Source organism: Amblyraja radiata, chromosome 20, assembly GCF_010909765.2.
Source record: "Amblyraja radiata isolate CabotCenter1 chromosome 20, sAmbRad1.1.pri, whole genome shotgun sequence".
NCBI classification, from domain to species: Eukaryota; Metazoa; Chordata; class Chondrichthyes; order Rajiformes; family Rajidae; genus Amblyraja; species Amblyraja radiata.
Window position 1 is genome coordinate 37,864,900 of NC_045975.1, and position 26,433 is coordinate 37,891,332.

General features: G+C 45.5%; 1 protein-coding gene and 1 non-coding gene across 3 annotated transcripts in view; both read right to left on the reverse strand.

Moving 5' to 3' along the window:
• Positions 1-4,210: 4,210 nt before the first annotated feature.
• The window catches only part of mtch2 (mitochondrial carrier 2), a 38,998-nt gene continuing 16,775 nt past the window's right edge, over positions 4,211-26,433 (reverse strand). For both annotated transcript variants that reach the window (XM_033038441.1, XM_033038440.1), the window contains 9 exons: positions 25,344-25,400; positions 24,616-24,673; positions 24,469-24,520; positions 23,155-23,214; positions 19,996-20,095; positions 18,957-19,004; positions 17,399-17,466; positions 10,764-10,839; positions 4,211-6,287 (listed from right to left, as the gene is read on the reverse strand). In XM_033038441.1, coding sequence (XP_032894332.1) covers positions 6,201-6,287; positions 10,764-10,839; positions 17,399-17,466; positions 18,957-19,004; positions 19,996-20,095; positions 23,155-23,214; positions 24,469-24,520; positions 24,616-24,673; positions 25,344-25,400 — 606 coding nt within the window. In that variant the 3' untranslated portion in view covers positions 4,211-6,200. The remainder of the gene's footprint in view (positions 6,288-10,763; positions 10,840-17,398; positions 17,467-18,956; positions 19,005-19,995; positions 20,096-23,154; positions 23,215-24,468; positions 24,521-24,615; positions 24,674-25,343; positions 25,401-26,433) is intronic.
• On the reverse strand, positions 8,737-8,865 carry LOC116984879. Its single transcript, XR_004415154.1, has one exon.

Sequence of the window (26,433 nt, forward strand, 5' to 3'; positions counted from 1 at the left end):
ACCTGGATGGCCATGTTAATGCTAGTGGTGAACTACCTTCTTCAACTGCTGCAGTTCTGTGGTGTGGGTATACCAACAATGCTATTGGGGATGGAGGGAGTGTCAGGAATTTTGACCCAGGGACGGTGAAGAAACAATAAGTCAGGATGATGTGTGGCATGGAAGGCAACTTCCAGACGGAAGTGTTCTCAGGCTTTTGCTGCCCATGTCTTTCTAGCTGGTAGAATTGGTGGGTTTAGAAGATGCTGTCGAAGGAGTCTTGGTGAGTTGCTGCAGGTAGGAACAGTTGGTGGTGTGCGATTGTGGAAGGGGTGAACTTCACACGCAGGTGTATTTTATAGAAACAAGGAACTGCAGATGATGCTTTACTAAAAAATAAAGACACAAAGTGCTGGAGTAACTCATCAGGTCGGCCAACATCCCTGGGGAATATGGATGTCGCATTTTGAGTCGGAACCGTTCTTCATACTGATTGTGGGGGGGGGGGGGGGGGGGGGGGTGAGGCTTCTGCGAAAAAGGGACAGGATAAAACGTGGAAGGAAATAGATGAACACAGGCGAGAGAGGGTCTTGCAGATAGCTGGACAAGGGCCAGAGATAAAAAAACGTGACAAAAAGATTGAAGAATCGTGAAGCTAGAGAAAGGAACACAGGTGGAGGACATAAATAGGCATGTCCGGGTGGGGCACAGGGGAGGGGAATGAAAGAAGGGTTTGGCTGAGAAAGGGGAAGGGGAGAGGGGGGGGTGGGGCTTATTGGAGGTTACCTAACATTGGAGAACTCGTGCTATTGGGTTGTAAGCTACCCAAGTGGAATGTGAGGTAGACAATAGACAATAGGTGCTTCGAGCCAGCACCGCCATTCAATGTGATCATGGCTGATCATCCACAATCAGTACCCCATTCCTGCATTCTCCCCATATCCCCTGACTCCGCTATCTTTAAGAGCTCTACCAAGCTCTCTCTTGAAAATATCCAGAGAACCGGCCTCCACCGCTCTGTTCCTCCAGTTTGCTTGTGGCCACACTTGCAATGGAGGAGGCCCAGGACAGAAAGGAAAGTATGGGGATTGTAAAGTGAATCAAAATGTTTGGAACCAGGAGATCGCATCGGCCAAGGTGATCAGTATGGGCATGGGAAGGGGTTAAAATAGTTAGCAACCTGGAGATCCAGTAGGCCTTGGCGGACCGAGCACTAGCGTTTGTCGCAATGGTCACCGAGTCTACGCCATGTCTTGTGATCCCGCCACTAGTCACGTCTTCCCATCTCCACTGCATTCCACCTTCCACAGAGACTGCACCCTCCACAACTTCTTGGTTCACTCATCCCTTCCCACCCTCTCCCAAGTTACTTTCCCCTGCAACTGCACTAAATGCAACACCTGTCCCTATACCTCCCTCACCTCCATCCAGGGACCCCAACAGTCCTTCCAGATGAGGCAGATAATATCCGAAGGATGTATACATGAATTACACCAATTATTCATTCTTGCAGGGCACAGAAATAAATTGGGAAAGACGATTCTGACACCAGTAAAAGTGAAAATTCTGGAGTTTATTTTGATAAATAATCATGAAGTATATTCACAGAGGCGAGAGATTGTAAAGAGACTTGGGGAGAGGCCACTGATAGGACACTTAAGTGGATGATCAGCCATGACCTTGATGACTGGTGAAGCAGATCTGAAGGGTCCACAGCTCCTCTCTACGTTTCCACCTCTTGTGAAATAGGAATTTTGCTGTGCCCTGGCACCCTCGAGCAGAGATCCTGGTGTTGGAATGCTCCATGTTTCACATTATCTCTTGCATTCCATGATGTAGGTCTCAGTGCATACACCATCTAAAAAATGAACTTCATACGAGTCCTCTGGGGAAGTGTATGCATGATCTTGAATACCCCACACCCCCCATCACATTCCCTAGTTGTTGCCAGTCTTCAGCCCACTAGTGGTTTGTGACGTATACTCTAATTTGTTACCACGTCAGACTTTGCTCTTCATCGTCATCATTCTGCTCGTCCACTTGCGAATTAAGTTAATTAAGTATGGTTTGAAACGGAAAGCATGTGTACAATATAGGGAACCAGGGACTAAAAATAGCTTGAGGCAAAGGTCAGATTAGCTGTGAACACTGAACGATGGAGCAGGCTTGCAGACCATCATATCCTATTCCTGCTCATATTCCTGACTTTCTTGTAAAAGGACGGAACACACAGGGGATGGAGGAAATTACATTGGTGTTCACTGGGGAGGCCAGAGTGTATAGATAGACTGTCCACTACAGGATAGTGTTGTAATCACACTGGATTGAGGATGGTTTTATTGGGTTCTGAGCGGACAGATCTGGGAACTGTATTTATTCCATTGATGGGACAGGAGGTGACTGACCAGTTAGTTAAGTAGGTGGTTTGCTTTGCTGTACACTCCACCTGCTTGAGCTTGACTCCACATATTTATTTCAGAGGGTCTGAAGTGCTTGGGGGTGATCTGCCCAATGCTGCGTCACCAGTTTAAGTTGCCTTGTGCCAGGGATTACATTTCTTGAGGAAGTCCCGGAAGCATTTAATCTGTCCTCCTTGCAATGACTTGCTGTAATGGAGCCAACAGTGTATAGCACTTGCTCAGGAGTCTTGTGTCAGGCATGGAGACAATGTGGCCCTACCCCCAGAGCTGGATGAGTGAAGCTGGGGAGAGATCACCTACATTAGTTCACCTGTCTAGCTCATGGATTTGGAGAACTTTGCAGAGCCACTCACTGATGGAGACTTTCTTAACTTCCTTCCCGAGCAGCACACAGAAGCAGTAAAACAGGTTCGTAACATCCATCAGCTGATAAACACGGCCACTGGAGCAGACCAAAGCCTTGCTGAAGTACTAAAACAAAGCAGAGAAGTGTGGCACGAGTCCTGCCAGCAGATTTCACAGGTTCCATGGTCATGAACATCATCAGGTAGTGACCAATAGTACAATTACACAGGAGCTTTCCTACCTACCTCATGAAAATCCAGTGCAATAATATCCCAGATGATCTCCCCCTGGATCCTGCAGGGACAATTGTCACAACCGTGCAATAAACCTATCACTGGCGGCACAGCAGTAGAGTTGCTGCCTTACAGCGCTAGAGACCCGGGTTCGATCCTGACTATGGATGTTGTCTATACGTAGTTTGTACACTCTCCCTGTGACCATGTGACCATTTCCTGCCACATTCTACACATGTGCATGTTTGTAGGTTAATTGGCCTCTATAAATTGCCTCTAGTGCGGAGGACATAGAAGTCATGTACAGGTGATCAGCATGGACTCAGTAGGCCGAAGGGCCTGTTTCCACGCTGTATCTCTAAACTAAAAAAAAAAATCACTGTGCTAAACTTCCTTTAACTGTACAAAAGCTTCCAATTCCAATAACAAAGTTGGATGGAGAAAATTATGCCCAAATAATTTTTCCCAACAAATTTGTTCCCATCCTTCATCTTTTTTCAAGGTGATATGCAAATTCTGATCCTTACCTTCGGATCTACAATGCATCCAGCCTCAGTCTGTGCAATACTTCACTTTGTCTCCAACAAACCCCCTGCTGGAGTAGAGCTGAACTGCAGGAGCAGGAAACTCTTGAAGCTTTGTCCCTTTACAGACTCAGCTGTAGATGCCATTTATGGGGACGTTTGGATGTCAAACTCCAAAATCATCATCATTTCTTTCAATGATTTGTCTGAGAGAATAAACTTAGGTAAAAGATATATGGGGTGAGGAGAATTAAAATAGTGGGTACTTCCATAAGACTCATGTACATTGTCAAACGATTGGTACCCTAGTAGCTTTTCTTTTACATTGACAAACATGCAGAAGAAATAATTCTGAAGAATTCTGAATGTCAGAAGAAGGGTCTCGACCCGAAACGTTGCCTATTTCCTTTGCTCCATAGATGCTGCCTCACCCGCTGAGTTTCTCCAGCATTTTTGTCTACCGAAAAAATAATTAGGCAGCTAGTACTAGTACCATTCGTTCCAAGATTTCATAAGATGCTATTCACAAAATTCAGTATTAAGTGTTCATTCTCTTCAAAAACCTGTTTACATTCCGTCTGCTTGCCCCCTTACCTCTCTGCACTGATACTGGTCTGCAGACCTGCATTGCTCGTATCTCTCTCCCTACTATATCTGTTTGGCCTATTCCATGTGCTCTGCTGGTTATCAGTAAAGCCCACACCTTGCAGAATTTGTAAATTATTCTTTATTCTCATGCCCATCCAACAAAGTCAGGGATCCCCTCAGTGTCAGGCACAGTAATAGTGGTCCACTCAATTGTGTGTGACAGATCAGTCTATGATCAGAACAACCCCCAGGGCCACTGCTGTGGCCATTCCTCTAGTTCACTTTCAATTTCTTAGCAAAGCCATTTAAAATTATAATTAATCTGTACATGCGGGTTTTAACTACTTGCGCTGCATGCGTGCTGCCTTCTAATCACTTATTCTGATACTCTGAGATGTATCCTCTAATTCACTTAACAGTATCATAAGACTGTTAAGTAGTTATGTCAAGATGCTGACTTTGTCCAACCTTAAATTCCAGAACAGGTGAACTGACAAAAAGGGGACGGAGAACCATTCATTTGTCTTGTATAATTCTTAGCCTTATTTAAATCCCGTTTGCAATAACTCCTAGTTCCCCACATTGCTGAACCTGTTGAATTACATTACTTTCACTTCAAAACCACACAGGTTTCTTAACATGTATTGGGTTGTGGAAGTCGCCCATAGATATACCCTTCCTGATTTTTCCCTTCATGGAGGTGGCAGACTTGATCTGCTCCACACTATATCTAACATTGATTTGGAATGAACCATTATATTAACTTTAACCTCTTGTACATTGCGTGCAGAAGATGGTGAGTGATAGATAGCCTGTGCAGTAATCAATGCAGAATATAGTGGAGGGAATTACATACCTCTAAATTTGGGTTGAGAAGAGGTTGAAATCATCTCTTTGTATTGTAGTCAATCATTTTAATCGGTTCAAGACACAGATCTTCTGAATTGGGCTTAACTGAATAACACATATGGTACAAGCAAAGTGGTTTAGTGTTTGACAACACTCTGTATAGCCTGGACAGGAGCCACTATTAGCGTATCATACAATGTTGGAAAACTCAGAGCGCACAAACCTGCTTTATGAACAGATCAACACATGGCAGTTAATGCACCCTAGTCTGACAGGTCTGTTGTTAACTGGCACCTCAGTTAGAGAGACACGAGTGCAGCACTGGGGCTGTATGCCACTTCTCACTGCTGGTGGGGACAGTCACTGGAGACAAGAGCTGTCCCAGGGGTTGAAGCACCAGGTATGGAAACATTCACACCAGCCAACTCTCCATCTGGTGTCAGCTGACTGGAATTTCGGTTTCAAGATTATAGGAACATAAAACTAAATTATAAATAGAATTGAGGAACCCATGTCTGCCTCTCCGTGTGGGTCTATACGGTACATGCAATGCCACGTAGCATGCTGAGATCCATGGTCATCGCCAATTTAGCTACTTGCAGGTTATACTTCAGTGCACCATTGAGTTGGGGACCAAGTACAAAACCATGATGCAGCACATCCTGGACAGGATCAGGCTTAGCTGCTCTCCTCGGAGGTCCACTAAGCTGACACATGGACAAAGAGATGAAGTGTTAATGTCTTCAGTACTGTCCCCTCTCCTGGTGAGGAGTAGAATTGTGGAGAGAGAGAGTGAGAAAGAGAATCACTCCAGCACATAAACCTTTGGAGATCCTGTCTCCATTAAACAGTCACCATTGAAATAGCAAAAGTAGGGGAAGCGTGCCACAGAACTCCCTTCCCTGTCCCATGCCGTCTTGTTATTTTATATAGAATGGTGCTGCCATCTTGGCTGAGTGCCTCATTCCCAACGGCATGGCACACCCTGTCATACCTCACAAAGGTCACTCATGCTAATCCCTGGTTAACATCAAGGGAATTAAAATAAAACTATTTCCCTTTTCAATCAGACCATCTGATTCCATCATAAAACACATTGTGCCAGTGTGGATCAACAATACATCATTAAAAACTGCAGGTACGTCATTGTAAACAAAATCATACAAATCAGGTCCCACATTCCCCAACCCCCCCCCCCCTCCCCCCACCATCTTCGCCCACAACCCCAACCTTTCCCAATCACAGCTCCAAGCCACATGCATCTACACAAATCGTTTCTGGTCAAGTGCATACATCCGCCCAGCTGGAGCCTTCCGGAAAAACAGACTGTTTCCTCGGCTCATATTCCCCTGAAAGAGAAACATAGAAGTATTAGGAGAGAAACTCTCAAAATGGGCTGAGAAGGGAATTGAAAGTATAAATGCAGGCTTTGTACTAAATGCTCTCATCTCGCTGCTACCATCAGGAAGGAGGTAAAGCCACTTCAACCATACTGCATCGCCCTAACCACAACCTTATATCAGTACTGAACTGCTATGAACTTTGTATAGATTGCACTACAAACTTTGGCTAGCACTATTATGGTCTGTTTATCAAGTATAACCGACAATTTGATGTTCATTGTATGTTTATTTTTGTGTTGTTGCATTTGTGTGCCTGTACCGCTGCAGAAAGTAAGAATTTCATTATTTTGTTCCCAGTGCACATGTCATGGAAACATAGAAAGATAGGTGCAGGAGTTGGCCATTCAGCCATTCGAGCCAGCACCGCCATTCAATATGATCATGGCTGATCATCTAAAATCAGTACCCCGTTCCTGCTTTTTCCCCAATCCCTTGATTTATTTTGTCCTAAGAGCTAAATCTAACTCTCTCTTGAAAACATCCAGTGAATTGGCCTCCACTGCCTTCTGTGGCAGAGAATTCCACAGATTCACAACTCTCTGGGTGAAGACCATCTTAGTCCTAAATGGCCTACACCTTATTCTTAAACTGTGACCCCCTAGTTCTGGACTCCCCCAACATTGGGAACATTTTTCCTGCATCTAGCCTGCCCAATCCTTTAAGAATTGTATGTGTTTCGATAAGATCCCCTCTCATCCTAAATTTCACTGAATACAAGCCCAGTCGACCCATTCTTTCATCATATGTCAGTCCCGCCATCCCGGGAATTAACCACGTGAACCTACACTGCACTCCCTCAATAGCAATAATCTCCTTCCTCAAGTTAGGAGACCAAAATTGCACACAATACTCCAGGTGCGGTCTCACCAGGGCCCTGTACAACATGCCATTAGCTTTCTTCACTGCCTGCTGTACCTGCACACTTACTTTCAGTGACTGATGTACAAGCACACTCAGGTCTCGTTGCATCTCCCCTTTTCCTAATCTGATACCATTCAGATAATAATCGGCCTTTCTGTTCTTGCCACCAAAGTGGATAACCTCACATTTATCCACATTATACAGCATCTGCCATGCTTCTGTTCTGCCCACTCACCCAACCTATCCATGTCACCCTGCAGCCTCATAGCATCCTCATCGCAGCTCACACTGCCACCACAGCTTTGTGTTATCCACAAACTTGGAGATGTCACATTTAATTCCCTCGTCTAAATCGTTAATATATAAACTTCAGTCCCAACAGTTTACCTTACACCATTTCCTGACTAATGTGGATTCCCATCAGTTCCTCCCTCTTACTAGATCCTCAGTCCCCTAGTATTTCTGGGAGATTATTTGTACCTTCCTTAGTGAAGACAGAACCAAAGTATGCATTTAACTGTTCTGCCATTTCTTGGTTTCCCCATTATAAATTCACCTATCTCTGATTGCAAGGGATCTACATTTGTCTTCACTAATCTTTTCCTTTTCACATACCTAAAGCAGCTTTTAGAGTCAGTTTTTATATTCCCCCAAGCTTTCTTTCATGCTCTTCCCCCCCCCCCCCTAAAACCCCTTTGTCCTCCTCTGTTGAGTTCTAAATTTCTCCCAGTCCTCCGGTTTGCTGCTTCCTCTGGCCAATTGGATTTAGCACTATCCTTGGATTTACCACTATCCTTGATTTCCCTCGTTAACCACGGTTGAGCCGCCTTCCCCCTTTTATTTTTTCGCCAGGCAGGGATGAACAATTTTTGGAGTTCATCCATGCGGTCTTTAAATCTTTGCCATTGCATCTCCACCGTCAACCCTTTAAGTATAATTTGCCAGTCTATCCTAGGCAATTCCCATCTCATACCTTCAAAGTCTTCTTTCTTTAAATTCAGGACCCTAGTTTCTGAATTAACCGTGTCACTTTCCATCCTAATGCAGAATTCCACTATATTATGGTCACTTGGGGACAATTGGACATTTAACACTTAACTCTTGGAGATATCCTAGGCACCATCTGATGGATGAGTGTACGCCCCAACGTATACTCTGTAATTAAGTATGCCTGGAACCAAGCTTGGGACAGAGTTCCAATAATTACAGTAATGTCACTTGACATTGGCTTGCATATAATGTACCTGTGCCGGGATTATGAAATAACTGGCAGGTCAATGCTGTGTGTCATTGCTCGCTCTACTAATTATTCATTATGTGTCAGCCTTGAGAACTAACATCAATGCATGTTGAGGCTCATAAAACACAGGACAATATGTGTAATTAAGATATAATCTAACTGTGATGTAACTGCATAGAAAAACACGTGAACTGGAACCAGAGTAAAGATAACACTGTTTTTGTCACTCACAGCTTCACATGCATTGGTTACCATTCTTCAATTCTGAAACTGAGCTTATTCAAGTTGTAAAGATATGTTCGGAACTATCGCACAGAAAACCTGCAAACTCTACAGGGCCTGTCGGTGAGAACCATGTTTAATCTGTGTGGTATAGTCCAGCTACATTGTATCGACTGGATAATGCAGCAGTTGAATATCCACAGCGACATGAGATGAAGCAAGTCATGGAGTTATACAACATGGAAACAAGACATTCAGCCTAACATCCTGCCAACCAAGCTAGTCAATTTGGCCCAGATCACTCTAAAGTTTCCCTATCCACATACCGGTATCAATGGCTTTTAAATGTTGTGATTATACCTGCTTCTACCTGCCTCTGGAGCATCTTTCATATACCCACCACTCTCCGTCTGAAAACCTTCTCCCACAGGGCTTCTTTACATCTGTCCCATTTAACCCAACACATATGCCCTCTAGTTCTAGACTCTCCTCTCTTTGGAAAAGACGGTGACCAGAGGCGGCACGGTGGCGCAGAGGTAGAGTTGCTGCCTTAGAGCGGCAGAGGCCCAGGTTCGATCCTGACTACGGCTGTTTGTCTTTACAGAGTTTGTACGTTCTCCCCGTGGACCTGCGTGGGTTTTTTCCAGGATATCCGGTTTCCTCCCACACTCCAAAGATGGCTTGGTATAACTGTAAATTATCCCTTGTGTGCAGGATAGCGTTAGTGTGCAGGGTTTGCTGGTCGGCACTGATTCGGTGGGCCGAAGGGCCTGTTTCCGCGCTGTATCTCTAAAACGAAAACCTTATCTATCCCTCATAATTTGATATACCTCTATAAGGTCACCTCTCAGGGTCCTGTGCTGCAGGGCAAATGCCCCAGCCTATCCACTCTCCTTATAAATCAAGTTCTCAAGTCCTGTCGACATCCTCATGCATCTTTTCTGCATTCCTGTCCAGTTTAATTAATCACATCCTTCCTAAAGTACAACAATCAGAACCGTACACAATACTCCATGTGCTGTCTCACCATCTTGTACAACTGTGACATGATGCCCCAAACCCTAGAACTCAATGCCATGGCCGATGAAAGCAAGCATGCCATATAATTTCATCATCACCCAGCCTACTTCTGTCTATATTTTAGAAAGGCTGCAAGTGCAAGCCAGGAAATTGCAGGCCGGTTAGCCAAACATCACTGGTAGGTGAAGGACATGAAGAATCAGCATGTTAAATGGTGGTTAGGTGGTGGAGTTGAAGCATAAGGGTAGGAATGTCTTGTTGCAACTGCATAGAGTTTTGCAGAGACCTCAGACCTGGAACATTCAACGGTTTCACTTTCTGTAGCAAAGGAAGGGTATATTCATGCATCTTAGGCATTGAATTGAAGGACTGCTTGATCGAGTCCTGCAATGGTTCGCCATGGAACCTACTTCCTGCCTATACTCTGGATCGAGAAGTGATCTCACATTTCATATACTTCAAATGTTTACATTTCTAAGGTGGCAGGAGAGTTAAGGGTCTGTCCCACTTGGGCGACCTAATTGGAGAGTTTAGAAGAGTTCGAAAAAATGTCATGTTGAAGACCTCCTTCGACTATGTTGAAGACCAGCTTCGACTAGCTACAACTAACTTCGGGAAAATTCGCCACCGAATAGTGGAGATTGAAGACGACCTCCTTCGACCTCCCTTCGACTATGATGAAGATTATCTACAACTACCCTCGATTATCTATGACTAACATGCCGACCTACTACGACTAAACCTACGAGTAAAAAAAGTATCGATTTCTTCCATGGTGACCTTTTTTTTACTCGCGGGCATTTTTCAACATGTTGAAAAATACACCGCGACCTAGCTGAGATCTCGAGTACACAGAGACCACTCTCGAGCATGAAGGAGAGTTACAAAGACCTCCTACGACCTCGTGTCGACCATGCTGCGAGTATGAGTCGAGGACAAACTCGCCAGAACTCGCGGATTAGGTCGTCCAAGTGGGACAGCCCCATTACTACTTATTGCTGGACAATCTAAAACCCATCAATTGTTGGCAGAACAATATGTAACAAGTCAGTGTGCTCAGCAGAAGCAGCTCTACTCACCTCTCTGCTCAACTGGCGCCAACAGTTAATCCATGAACTGTACACGGCAGCATAGGGAGGGAGACCACCAACCAGACTGGGGAGAGACAGATGCACATACATTACACAATGATTCAACAACCCAGCATCTCCTGGGAGTGTGCTGTTAGATCGACAGGAGAGTGTGTGCGCACACACTCCCATATATATGCGCACACCATACAATGCTCCTATCACGCAACCCTCAGTTGATATGAATTCTGTTAGATGTTACCTTCTGTTACACACTATGGCTGGTAATGCCTCAATGCTAGTAGGCCACCACACTAAACATGCCAGCCAGTTTCTATTTCAGCAGACATCTTTTCCAGTTCATTGAGTTGCAACATTCTGCATCCCAGTGTGCATGCTGCAGTAATGCCTCTGTATCAGCTTTAAATCATAGAACATGTCTGACACAAGAGGCCTATTTGGCCCAACATCACAAAGTAGCTACCAGGTTAACCTCTTCCAGCAGCGAGTCCACAGTCCTGCACATCATGACTCTTCACGTGCACTGTTGAAATGTGATTGACGTCTCTGCCTCTCTCACCCCTTCAGTAGCAAGTTTCAGACTCTCGCCGCCCTCTGTGAGAAATTATTTTATTTTCTCCCCTCTATTCATAGTCATACAGTGTGAAAACAGACCCTTCAGCCCAACTTGCCCACACCGACCAACATGTCCAGTCAGTCCTACTTGCCTGTGTTTGGCCATATCTCTCCAAACACATCCTATCCATGTACTTGCCCAAATGTTTCTTAAACGCTACAATAGTACCTGCCTCAACTATTTACTCTGGCAGCTCGATCCATACACCCACCACCCTTTGTGTGGAAAAAGCTACCCCCTCAGGTTCCTATTAAATCTTTCCCCCCTCTCCATAAACTTATATCCTCTGGTTCTTGATTCCTCTACTGAGGGCAAGAGACTCTGTGTGACTACCCGCTTTATTCATCTCATGATTTCGTAAACCTCTACAAGATCACCCCACATCCTCCTGCGCATTAAGGAATCCTAGCCTGCTCAACCTCTTCCTATAGCTCAGGCCTTCGAGTCCTGGCAACATCCTAGTAAATCCTCTTTGCACCCTTTTCAGCTGAACAATATACTTCCTATAACATGTGCGCAGAAATGAACACAGAACTGCAGACCACCAACAAACTGCAACATGACCTCCCAACTTCTATACTAATGAAGGCCAATTGCCAAAAGCTTTTTTGACCACCCTATGTACCTGTGGTGCCACTTTCAACAAACTATGTACCTGCACTCCTCAAACCTTCTGCTCTACAACCCAGAACCCCACCATTCACCGTGTAAGTCCTGCGCATGTTAATCTTACCAAAATGCAACACCTCATATTTCTCTGTATTAAATTCCATCAAATTCCTCAACCCACCTGCCCAACCGATCAAGATCTTGCTGCAATTTTTGACAACCACCTTCACTCTCTACACTACCACGCACTGTGGTTCCTTTAATGCCTCACCCTACCTTCTGTGCATTGTTACCAGGGGACTCAGGATTGAGCAGTCCCGCTTTCTTTGTGGGAACATGCTTACCGCAAAATCCTTCAATCTCCTTGAATGCTTCCCTTTGCCTGATTTTACTTCGGAGTCACGTGAGTGACTACGTGAAGAAGGGCCGTCCGTCTGCGTGCGCGTCATTACGTCTGAACGCATGCGCACGACGGACTGGCAGGCACTGTGTCCTCCCAGCCGTCGGGATGAGCAGGTAAGGTGAGTTGAACTACTTACCTGCGTTCTTTCGGGCTTGAAGCTTTTTTGTAGTTTCAGAGCCCAGATGTCGAGGAGACGGCCCGCGGGGATGTCGGCTGCCGAAGACCGCAGCTTTCCAAGTAGCGGGCGACGGTCTTGTTCCCGACATTAGCGCCGACAGCAGAATCGGCAGGAGACTTTGTGCGGGAGCAGGAGCTCCATGGTTGTCCTGCGGGACGTAATACCACCCGCAAGTCTAAACAAACCCGTTGATTCAAATGAGTCCGGGGAAGAGGGATACCCTCCCTCAACGGAGAGCGTCTGAGGACAACTTCTCCCACATGGAGCAACTTATGGTGAAGTTGCTCCAACAATGATCTGCTCCAAAAAAGGGAGCAGTACAGCACGGCCTACAGCAGTGCCGATGCCGGGAGCCTCGCACATGGGGCAGCCCAATGTCTTCCCCATTGGAGGGGGAACTACATATGGAAGAAACCACTCTGAATCAGAGTACAAAAAGAGGGGGAGAAACCTTCCCAGGGACAAGCAGAAGAAAGGAAGTAAGTAAGTAAGTTTTACTTATATTGCACTGTTCGGGTCAACTCGCATTGACACCAAAATGCTTTACATAAAAGGAATAATAAGCTTCCATACAAACAACAGAAAATAAGTACTTCTGCAATCATCCAGGTTCCACTGGGTGCTTCCCTGGATGGAGATCTAGCTAATTGACAGCCCGGGTATTATGGAGAACCCGCAGGCAGCAGCACCTGTTTCAGGGCTGCACAAATGTCTCCTGCTCTTAGGAGAGGAGCATTCATGGTCCGTTTCAGTCTGACCCAAAGCTAGAACCTCATTTAGGTCCACTGGAAGGGCCATGTCAGCACAGGTATCCTCAGGGGCCTGCGGCAGCACCTGTTTACAGGGTTGCCCACGAATCTCACTCTCAGTGGAGGGGAGTGTGAGTGATCAGTAGGTAACTGATCTTGAATTTAAAGTATGAACATACTGAAGCAAGCCGCCGAATCCTCTCTTCAGGTAAGACCAGAAGAAGGAAGCAAAAGCTGTCGGACCAATCTAGGTTCAACGACAAGCAAAACTTCATCAGTAGGCGACAACACACCCCACACCTCCATAGGGGGTAAGCGGTTCACTGAATCCGGTGGTAGCTTGAAAGCTGGGCACGGAAATATGATCAGTCGTCTTTCAAGGCAGACTCAGAATTATGGCCAGAATTGTCCTACAAGGCAGGCTCAGTATGATGAGGTTTTCAGACCAGACCCAAGCAGGGGTCAGGAGAAACATGGAATCCACACTCCTTACCAGTCCTACTCCCAATCAAGGAGAGAAAAGGACCTGCATCAGGGGCCTTTGGGCTTACCACAAGACCACTGGTAGCCATGGAGGTAGGTGGGTCTGGGTTTACTGAAACAAGGGATTGTGGACCAGTTACATGTTGGTAATTTACTCTTGTGTTTTTGTTCAAAATGACAATAACATGAATTGTCAGAACTGGTTTTAAAAAACAGATAATAACATGTGATTATTTTTACTGCACAACATACATAGGTTCCAAGCAGACTTGGAACTTGGACTGGAGTGGTCTTTGAGGCAGGCCCAGTATTTTGGGCAGCATTGCCATTCAGGACATGTGACAGATGGAGGATGTCACTTCATCCAGGTTTAACTCATTTGTGCAGTATAGACTTTTAGAAACATTAATTTTTGTTACGGTCTAACAACTGTTTTATAGGAGCTTCCTATAAAATGGTCACATGGCATGCATCGACCTCAAAGATGCATACTATTCGGTGTCTATTCACTAAGAACAGGAGATATTTGAAGTTTAACTGGATGGCATGGATCTGCCAAATGGGTTGACATCAGCTCCTAGACTATTGACTAAACTACGGAAACCAATTCTGGGTCTACAAAGGTCTCAGAGCCACATAGTAATGGCATATTTGGACAATTTCATTTTGGAGTCACCAAGAATTGGCAGAAGCATCAGTCAAAGCAAACCAAAACCCTGTTTGATAGAATTGGTTACCTCATCCATCCAGTTAAATCGAAATTGACACCTACAAGGGTAATTGATTACCTAGAATTTACTATCAAAAACAGTAAATATGTTGGTGACTTTGCCTAGGGGCAAACAACTATATTAATCAAGCCTGCTATGACCTGATAGTCAAATACTAGCCATCTATCAGGTAAACAGCGAGTGTAATTGGCAAATAGTAGTCGCATTTCCAGCAGTACGTCACGGGCCTTTGCATTACCAGAATTACAGCGAGCAAAGGAACGAACACTCAGATTCCATGCAGGCCAAATTGGCAAAACTATGGATTGCCAGCAGAGGCCATTGTTGAATAACTATGGTGGATAACAAATGTGAGAAAGCTCAAGGTAAATTTTGCTTGAACGCCATCAAGGGTTCTTCAGACCTATGCAAGCGGCTAAGGATGGGGAGCCACAAACACAGTCTAGAGCTGTGGGGGCAGGAGTCTGTAATTCCCCAACACATGGAATCAATTACCCAGAATTGTTGGGGGCACAATTTGGACTCAAGGTTTCTGTAGCAATATGCAACCGGTGCTTGTTCAAATTCAGATTGATAACACCACTGCGGTGGCACATATCCACTAACAAGGGTGGTGTAAAATCTGTATCTTACGACAGATTGTCGAACCTCATTTGGCACTGGTGTATCAAGAGGAATATTTGGGAAATCTACGAGGTAGATATAACGCGGTGACAGATGCTGGATCATGAATGTTTAATAACAACACAGTATGGATGTTGAATCAGACAGTATTTAACGAAATAACTACACGATTTGGCATACCAGATATTGATCTGTTTGCATCTAGACTAACCATCAGTTACCCAGATATGTGTCCGGCAAAGCAGGATCCAGGAGCAAAGGCAGTGGATGCTTTCTCCCTCAATTGGGGAGGATTGTTTATGTATACTTTCCGCAAATTTGTCTCACAAACCGATGCTTGACCAAAATCAAGCAAGACTAAGCCACAGGCATATTGGTAGTGCCAGATTGCCCTACTCAAGCCTGGTTCCCAAAATTTTTGGGAACTATACTCCAGCCAGTTATGGCTGTGCCCAAGAGCAGGGACCTCCTAGTGAACCCAGTTACAGGGAGTAATCATCCACTACACGAACGTATTAACTTGTTGGTCTGCAGATTCTGAGGAGGCCATTTCAAGGCATAGGACTGTCCGAACAAATACAACACAGTTCGGATAACAGATGTCTTGGATTTTCTATCAACTCTGTACCATAACTATAAACAAAGTTATAGTGTAATCTATAGTGCCAGAGGCGCACTCTCCTCCTATCTGATGCTGGAAGCAGGGCACGGGTCGATAGGAACACACCCCTTTACAACAAAATTCATGAAGGGAATTTATAATTTAATACCACTAAGGCCAAGATACACGGACACATGGGATGTGAGCGTGGTACTAACCCTACTTTGACCGCCTATAACTAACCCTGAAGGTGGTATGCTGACAAAGAGTCCAGACACTGCAAAAGCTACGGTTGGACCACATGACCACCAATATGAACAACATAACATTCGTAATCAGGAACCTGATATAAACATAGCAGGCCAGGAATGCCAGGGATGGAGATCTAGTTCTTGGCATATCCAGAGGACCTACGGTTGTGTGTGTGGTAACATACTAACACCACTATCTGAGAGTTACGGAGAACCTCAGAGGCTCAGAACAATCGGTCCTCATCAGCCATAAAAAAAAAAAAAAATTTAAAAACCACACCAGAAGGTGTCAACTCAAACCATCTCCAGATGGTCAAGGGGGTAATGGCGGTAACAGAGTGAACATTTATATGGTTAAACCTCACTCCACCAGGGCTGCATCTACGTCGGCAGCAAGAGCTATGGACGTGCCTCTTGACGACATCCTAGTGGCTGCAGGATGGACGAATGAAATAACTGTCCACCGGTTTTATAACAAACCTATTACCGGACTGGGGTGTTTGCACGTACCATTTTAAGTTCTGTCCCTTAGTTTACCCCCAAGGTTGGGAGGGGAAACTAGTTTTAAAAAACTTTTCTTTCATTTAAAGCATCAGTGTCTTTACTTAACTACGTAATGTCTGAATGCTTTAATGATTACACGCATCCATGGTCAATCCATTCAGTGTGTGACGCCTGGATTCGTAACCGGCGTAAAATCACAGAGCTTTGAAATCTTCACGTAGTCACTCACGTGACTCCGAAGTAAAATAGTAAGATTAAAGGAGAACTTACCAGTTTGAAGTTTGATCTTGATTTTATGAGGAGTTACGATGAGCGATTACGTGCCCACCGCTCCCACCCTCATATTATCAAGGTCACATGGAAGTTCTAGTTTTTCACAATCTTACTATTCTCAGGTCTTCTTTGTTATCTGTGATTTAACACCGCTGCTTTGAAGATTGACGCACACGCAGACGGACGGCCCTTCTTCACGTAATCGCTCATCGTAACTCCTCATAAAATCAAGATCAAACTTCAAACTGGTAAGTTCTCGTTTAATCTTACTATTTCCCTTCATAAAGTTATTTCCAGCACATTAGTAAGATGTGCCTTACTATAGTTTAGAACATTTATTTTAACTTGGTCCTTTTCTATAATTATGCTAAATCTACTAAAATTATGACCACTATCGAACCGTAATGTGCCAGTCCTGGGTACATTGAATACTGGCAGCAGAGGGAAACAATCTGATTTCCCACATCCTTTGCCATTAGGAGCAAGGTGTTTGGGCACAAATTGAAATGAAATAGTGAGTATACAAACAGCAATGCCTGCGCTTCCCTTCCTAGAACACACACCCTCACCTGCATTTGGATTAAATAAAGGTTCAACTCACCCACAATTGTTGACTGCCATCAGATTGGAGACAAGGACAAAGGGGTAGGTCAGCATACTGGCCAGGAACTGTAATGAAAGCACCAGAGTGAAGAGGTCATTATAATCAAGGGACATCACCTCAATGAAACAGTAGCAACCCCGTTTGGATCATTTTGAAATGTCCCGTTTCTGCAAAAGCAACGTGAAGGAAGCGGAGACAACAGGGCGTGTTGTTAGATGCTTAACATCTTTAGCTGATTGACAAATGCCAAAGATGTGGTGCTATCGGACTCTCCCAGCCCAGTTCTGCTTGCTGGCTGCTCTTGGAGTCCCACCTCTCTTTTGAGAAGGGGCAGAGTAGGCTCACTCCATTAATTGACGTTAAAGCTCAAAGTAGTCACAATTAATTGTAGAAACAAGGAACTCCATATGCTGGTTTTCAAAACAAAAACACAAGAGTGCTAGGGTAACTCAGCAGGTCAGGCAGCACATCTGAAGAACATGGTTACGGGTGAAAAGGAACTGGAGGCGGGTAAAGGGAAAAGGGACAAATAGTTGTGCATCCAGGTGGGGCACAGGAATGAGAGGAAAGTTGCTGGGGGGAGGTGTTGTTTGTAAGTTACTTGCATAAAGTTGGAGAATTCCACGATGATGGTGTTGGGTTGTAAGCTACCCAAGCTTAATATTACATACTATTTCTCCAGTCCAGGACCTGCTGGAGCTCCCGGTTGCTAACCATTTTATCTCCCCTTCCCATACAGACCTTTCTGTCCTGGGCCTCCTCCATTGCCAGAGTGCGACCACATGCAAACAGGAGGAACAGCAACCCATTTTGCACTTGTGTTAAAGTTCAACATGCTTGCACATTATTTCAGGCATTCAATTGGGACAATAGTAAATCCTTCTCAAAGCAAAGGAAATGCTCAGAAGCAGCCTTGACTAAAGATCCTATAGCGAGCAAGATAGATCACTCGACGAAAAAGACGTAGTACGGTCATGGGCAGATTCATGGGTAATTTTCGGCCCCATTTCCGTAACCGGCTTCCGTCTCCGCACCAAAGATCCCATAGGATACTAGTGCGGAGACGGAAGCCGGTTACAGAAACATTCTCGTAAAAATAAAAGTTATTTGGTAAAAATCTCCTCATGTTCAGAATTTTAATTTATTAACACAAACTGTTCGCCCGCAACGTTGATTACACTGCGAGTCGGGTCGGGTTACGGAAATGGATGAAAAAAAGGCCCACGTTCCGTTCCGTTGCGTACTACACGTCAGCCCATTGCATTTAGCAGGACTGGTCTATCTTGCTCCGCTATAGGATCTTTGGCCTTGACACCTCTGAAAGGTAACTGTAATAATAGTCCTTCACACCCTGGCCAAACAAGGGCAGGTCCTGCTGACACACTCTATTCACCAATTTACCACCCAGCACGTTAGCATGCATGAGCAGCTTTGAGGATGTTGACACCAGACCCGATGCGGGCAAGAGGTGTGCATGGAGCTGCAATATTACAGTGTCCCATTGGGCAGTTGCTGGGAGCAGATAGAGAGATAGCTGATGCTGAACAGCACTTACCCCAGTTATAGCCTGTGAGTAACTTCTCAACTCCCCAATCTGAGAGACCTGAAATAAGGCAGAGTAAAACAATATATTCAGTTGATCATCTCTTCAAACAATCCAAAGAGCCCAGCGTGCGACCCCAGGACCATTGCCCAAACCAAAGTCCAAGGCCCGGACCCAGGCCAAGGCTGTCCACAAAGTCCTGCACTAAAGGCTCAGCCCACCAAGTCAGTCCCATCCATTTCCCCTACTTGTTCCAAGAAAGCTAGCGGTGCAAATGAGAGTCGCTGCTGCGTATTCTGGCTTTATTTCAGGTTTCCAGGGCTTGCTATTTTCCATGTTTCTAGAATAATTCAAAATTACTTTTTGTTTCCCAGAAAAATAGATGAAAATTACAGCAAAATGAGTTTCAAAGAAAAGTGCAGGGTGTAATTTATGGCCAGCTGTGACCACAGGGCTGAGGTGGGACCTGCAACTGACCACAGCTGTAGAAATGGAACATCTCACAGTGCGGCTGCCAGGGAGCAGCCACACAACAGCTCCACCGAGAAACGGGAATGTGTATTGTATTCTCCTTCCCTCATCCAAGCACATACTCCGTCATCACCAGAATCCATAACGGGCCTCAAGAGCAATAGTTTTAGTTCTTCCCCCACAAACATCACGGAGGCTCCTTGCTGTGGTACAGTTCTGCATCACTGTGAATCATCAATCCTCACAAGCGTAGCTATCCGGAAGGTCGACTTAGTACAGTGGTAGGAATTTCACTGTATGGTCGTGGCGGATATAGCAGGAGGCAACTGGCCAATGCATCCCCTGATTACCAGGCATTGGGCCAGGGTACAAACTGATCACTTGGACATAATGCAGCAGCCACCCTGACCATTGACTTCCTTGCCACTACCCTGAAATCCACCCCCCCCCCCACCCCCCCAATATACCACAATTACCCCCTCTCCCCCACTCAGTGTGTGCTCTCTTCAGTGATGAGTGAGCACAGGTGCCTGGGCCGTCCAGACTTTGATCTAACGGGGACCGAGTTACAATGACTCACCTGGCTGGGAGGCTCCAGAATGTAGGTGTTGATAAAATATGCTAACAAATTGCAAAGCCACAAAGAAATCACGTCGCCCAGGAGTCGAGGAATCAGGCCACTGTAGGGATAATATACACAGGCCAGGTATTAATGAGGCGTCCCATCACCTTACCCTTCCTGACCAGGTGAGTAACAGGGAGTCCACCCATCGCCCTACCTTCTCTCTCTCTCTCTCTCTCTCTCTGAGTAATTGCAGGTCCACCCATAACTGGGCGGCGCGACTCTCGTCAGCAGCGGCCTCTGCAGTCCGTCTGTGTTTTATTATTTTTTGTCTCGTTTTTATGTAGTTTTTGTTATTTTTTTTGTTGGGGTATGTGTGTGGGGGGGAGGGGGTAACTTTAAAATCTCTCCCTGCACGGGAGACCCGACCTTTTCTTTGTCGGGTCTCCGTTGTCGTTGGGGCTGCAACGTGAGCGGCCTCCAACAGGAACGACCTGGGGTTCCAGCTGCGGAGCTGCCGACTACTCACCTCACCGTCATGGGGCTGGCCGAGTCCGGAGCGGGTGGAGCGGTGGTGGAGCGCTGCTGCGACCCGACCCCCGGAGATTCGGAGGCTGCAACTGCGGGTTTGGCGGACGGCGGCACCGGGAGACCGCTTTTCGGGGCTTCCGCAACGGCGACTTCTCCCGCCCGAGTTGCGGGGTTGAAGAGCACCTGGAGCGGGGCCTTACATCACCGCCCCGCGCGGCTTGGAATGGCCGCGGGACTTTGTGAGCGCCCGCCGGGGGCTCTAACAAGACCCGGTGCGCGGCCTTGCATCACCCGGCGTGGCTTTAATGGCCGCGGGACAATCGCCATCGCCAGCCAGGGGCTTTGACTTTGACTCTGACTCTGACATCGGGGGGGAGAGTGCAGTGGAGAGATAAGTTTTTTTTGCCTTCCATCACAACGATGTGATGGGTGTTTGTGTAAACTGTGTTGTGTCTCGGGTCTTTTTGTTTTGTAATGTATGGCTGCAGAAACAACATTTCGTTTGGACCTCAAGGGGTCCAAATGACAATAAATTGAATTGTATTGTATTGTATTGAATTGTATTGTATTGTATAACTTTATCATCCTTCACTTAGCGAGCATTAGAACAACCACCCATAACCCTCCATCCCTCACCAGATGGGTAATAGAGGGTCTACACATCTCTCACCGAGTTTGGTTCCAGAGTGTACACACATCATCCTTCATCCACACTGATCCCAGGTGGCCTACCCACCACCCTTACCCTTTGGTAATAGAGGGCACTGCAAACAAACTGCTGGTATGAACATTTTGTTTAAGAAAGAACTGCAGATGCTGGAAAAATTGAAGGTAGCCAAAAATGCTGGAGAAACTCAGCGGGTGAGACAGCATCTATGGAGCGAAGGAATAGGTGACGTTTCGGGTCGAGACCCTTCTTCAGACTGATGTGGGGGTGGGGGGTGCGGGAAGAAGAAAGGAAGAGGCGGAGACAGTGGGCTGTGGGAGAGCAGGGAGGGGGAAGGGAAGGAGGGAGAAATTAAGGACCACGTGACATTGGAGAAGTCAATGTTCATACCGCTGGGGTGTAAACTGCCCATGAGAAATATGAGGTGCTGCTCTTTCAATTTGTGATGGGACTCACTCTGGCTATGGAGGAGGCCCAGGACAGAAAGGTCGGATTCGGAATGGGAGGGGGAGTTGAAGTACTGAGCCACTGGGAGATCAGGTTGGTTAGTGCGAACCGAGCGTAGGTGTTGGGCAAAGCGAACGCCAAGCCTGTGCTTGGTCTCACCGATGTAGAGAAGTTGACATCTAGAGCAGGGGATGCAATAGATGAGGTTGGAGGAAGTGCATGTGAACCTCTGCCTTACCTGGAAAGACTGCTTGGGTCCTTGGATGGAGTCAAGGGGGAGGTAAAGCGACAAGTGTTGCATTTATTGCGGTTGCAAGGGAAAGTGCCAGGGGAGGGGGTGGTTTGGGTGGGAAGGGACAAATTGACCAGGGAGTTACGGAGGGAACGGTCTCTGCGGAAAGCCAAAAGGGGAGGAGATGGGAAGATGTGGCCAGTGGTGGGATCCCGTTGGAGGTGGTGAAAATGTCGGAGGATTATCTATTGTGTATGAACTTGGCGATTCAAGCAGTTTCTGTGGAGCCAGAAGGATGACCAATGTTTTAGGTTAAGACAACACATTTGGACTGAGGGTAGAGGGGAGATGGCCTGTATAGAGCTGAGAGGGAGGGGTGAGGAGGACCTGGAAAGTGATGGGTTGAACCGGGTTAGAAGGGTGCAAAAGGACAGATGGCGTCAGGTGAGAGGAAGGGAGGATGGCAATAATGAGAAGCCCGTAGGTGATGTGGACACTACAATGGCGGCTGAATCAAGGAAGGTGATGTGGAACTGGATAAGGGAGGGATGGTGGTAAAATGGAACAAGGGGGTGGAGGGGGTAAAATAAACTGGGTAATATGAGGAGTATTGAGAGAACCTGGGTGGATCCGAGGTGAAAGGAACACATCGGATGCGGGTCACCTGAAATTTGTAGATTCAATGTTCTTGCCATTGGGTTGTCGTCAACCCAGGCAGAATACAAGATGTTGTTCCTCTAGTTTATGTTGGCCTCACCCTGGCAGTGGAGAAGGTCGAAGCCAGACAGGTCAGTGTGGGAATGGAAAGAGGACTTGAAATAGCTTGCAACCAGGAGCTCAGGATTATCATTGCAGACAGAGTGGAGGTGCAGTTACTGGTCTATGCTTGATCTCTCTGATGTAGAAGTCCACAGTGAGAGTACTGAATGTAGTGGACCTGGCTGGACAAGGTGCATGTGAATCTTTGTCTCACCTGAAAAGGCTATTTAGGTCCCTGGATAGTGGCGAGGAAGGAGGTGTAGGGGCAGGTGTTGCACCTCCTACGGTTGCAGGGAAAGTTCCAGGGGATGCAGTGAGATAGGTGCGGAAGGGTAAGTAAATCACAGAGAGAGAAAATGCCTGCAGATAGGAGTTGGGAGGCAAAGATGTGACCGGTGGTAGCGCACAGCAGCTAGTGGAACTAACTATGATGGATGTGCTTCAGCGTAGGCTGGTGGGTTGCACCAGGAATATTTTTGGCATTAAGGATCCAGCAATATACCCCATAGAGCAACACATTCTGAGTTAAAATGATACTTACGCAAGGAAGCCTAAAATTCCTTCTTCCCGATAGATTGTTACTACTGAATTGAATATCCCACTATGAGATAAAGAAAAAGCAAACCATAAATCTTCAAGCAGAAAAAGAGAATCAGATGGTAATTTCTACACAGTGAAACCAAAATGTATAAAAATACCCTTTAATAAAATCTGACAATGTGCACTTTAACCACATGTGATTTCTTCTGTTACAAATCTCAAATTGTGGAGTACAGAGGCAAATAAATAAATGATGGGTCTTTGTCCCAAACATTATGGAGTGCACTGTATCCCCCTCTGCCTAAAAAATATCCAGACACTGCTTCTTCGAGGAAGTGAGCTCCACAGACGTACGTCCCTTAGAGAACATTTTTGCCTCATTTGTCTTGTTGGTGGGGGGTGTGGGATGAGGGGGAGGAATTAAACCCCTTTTATGTTTAAACAATGATCCTAGTTCTAGGTTCTTCCACAAGAAGAAACATTCTCTCCGTATCTACCCTTCGGATCTTGTATTTCAATCCTCTCTTTCTCTTTTCATCTCCGGCAAATATGACACCTGTCCAACTTTCTCTGAATAGCTGCGCTTGTGTACATGTTTGATCATTGCTGGACACAACATCATATCTGTGCACAGACTTCTGAAACTCATGGTTATGGAAACACTGTTGAATTAATATTCCATGCGTGTATATACAATTTTGAATTAATATACTGCATAAATGTGCATGTCCTTGAAATTATGTGCGTACTCTTGAATTCGTATGCCATGATTTGGAGTACACTCCTATGCATACACAGAGGCATCGACATGTTGATTGTTCGCATGTTCCCGAATTCATGTCAAGACTTCTGTGCATACACCCAAACTGATATGCTGTACCACTGTGCACATTCCCAAATACATCACAGATGTTAACATGCTCCTAAATTAATCTGATGTGCTGTGTACACTCTAAAAAATTACTATGCTTCGGTTGCCGAATGTTAAATCTGGATGCTCCAGAATCTTATGTTGTAGTTGTGCACTTCAATTTTCTGGTCATGCAATACTGCTTAAGAAGGTAGAGTATAATTTAAGGGCAATTCCAAGTATCACACGAATCATTTAGAGACATTTGGACCAATGCACGTGGTTGATGCAATGTCCTATTTCTGTGTCACTATTATTTTTTTACTCAGTCACTTCCAGCGGGTCTGGGTGTTTAGCATCCCTGTCCTGCTAGGGAAAGTTTCCTCACCTATGGACCTGGGAGCTCTGTCCCACAGCATCAACAACTTCCCAAGGCTTTTCTTCATCAGCCAATTTGCTACTCACCTGTACTTGGTTTCTCGCCCAATGAACTGTATCATACACCTCAAGGTGATCACTACAATTAAACACAACAGCTCAACATTACACTTCTGCACATTCTTTGTTAGTGCAATACAGCAAATGTTTTTGAAGGCAGCAAGCCCGTCTTACCGTGGAAGGGGTGGGTGACAAGAGTAGCTGTGGAGCGAGCAATCATCTCCCGTGTTGTCTGAGCACAAAGAAAATATAAAAGCATAGTCAGATGGCACAGAGATGGTACCCTCATAATCTCAACAGCAGTCAATTACCTTATGCTCCAGTTAGATGAATTTAAACAGCAGAGGAAGCTTTATGGTGTCCAACCTGTGCTGCAATTAATTAATAGTTCTGCAAAATTGATGGTTATTAAATGATTAATCCCCACCCCCCAGTGATGTTAAAGAAACATTTACAGGATGTGTGTGAAGATCGAGGGTGGTACTGGATTGACATGACTATGAAACTGAAAGGTTAAACAAGATCTCAAGGCATTGTTTACTAGTTGGGGAGTGATTTGAGGAGGAAGAACATGCTGCTTAAAATAAGGGATGAATTAATGAAGTGGTAGAAGAACGGACCATGATATATCATCTATCAGAGAACAAATATAATAAAACTGGAATCCTACATTTCACGCAAAAGCATTTGAATGGTGAAGTGGTTTATATAAGGATCAACACAAGAATCAGGACTAGAAGCAATCGGTGCAATGCAGGACTGAATGGTTATGTTGGATGTGTAACCACAGTGCAATAATATTCCAGAAAACAATGCACATTCCTGGGAATGCATTAAAGCTGGTGGAAAGGATCCCTCCTCATTCTCCTGGATAACATTGCAACAGACCAGCCCCACCTTACCTCTTCAAACACATGATACAACGATGAAGGATCTGCATTTTTTCCCAATTCTGAGCACTGCAAGAGAAGATAAACATAACTGGTGAGTAATCAATACATTTGCTGGAAAAGAACAAGTGCAGATCTACAAAGTATAGGAGCTAATTACGCTAACAAAGGGAACTTTTGATTCACCAGTTGGCTCAGATCACACCTAGCTTAATATCAACCATTCCTGGGCGTGCATATTTCCAAAGATCTCTCCTGGTCCCAGAACACAGATGCAGTTATAAAGAAGGCACATCAGCGCCTCTACTTCCTGAGAAGATTACGGAGAGTCGGTATGTCAAGGAGGACTCTCTCGAACTTCTACAGGTGCACAGTAGAGAGCATTCTGACTGGCTGCATCAAGGTTTGGTTCGGCAACTTGAATGTCCAGGAGCGGAAAAGAATGCTGAAAGTTGTGACCACTGCCCAGCCCATCACCGGCTCTGACCTCCCCACCATCGAAGGGATCTATCGCAGTTGCTGCCTCAAAAAGGCAGCCAGCATCATCAAAGACCCACACCATCCTGCCCACACACTCATCTCTACTTTGCCATCGGGAAGAAGGTACAGGAGCTTGAAATCTGGAACATCCGGGTTCAATAACAGCTTCTTCCCCACAGCCATCAGGCTACTGAACACAACATCAAACAAGCTCTGAACAATAACAGTCTATTGCACTTTATCTGTTTATTTATTGTGTACATATATGGTTTATGGTATGTAAACACACTGAACTTTTATCTCCTGTTCTGTATTATGTTTACATATTCTGTTGTGCTGCAGCAAGCAAGAATGTCATTGTCCTATCTGGGACACATGACAATAAAACTCTCTTGTCATGTCTAACTGATAGCTGAAGATGACCAGTTCTTTTACATACACTTAACTCAATGCCTTCTCCTCTAACTCTCACTGTCTCCCTTTGTTACAGAGCTATCAAAACATGAAAGATACTGGGGTGAATGTCTGTTTTACAAGCAAGACATCTGGAGAGTTTACAGAGAATAACACACCCTGCAGTGAGCTATAGACTGCAATCTCATCGAATAAATGGCGTCTTGCG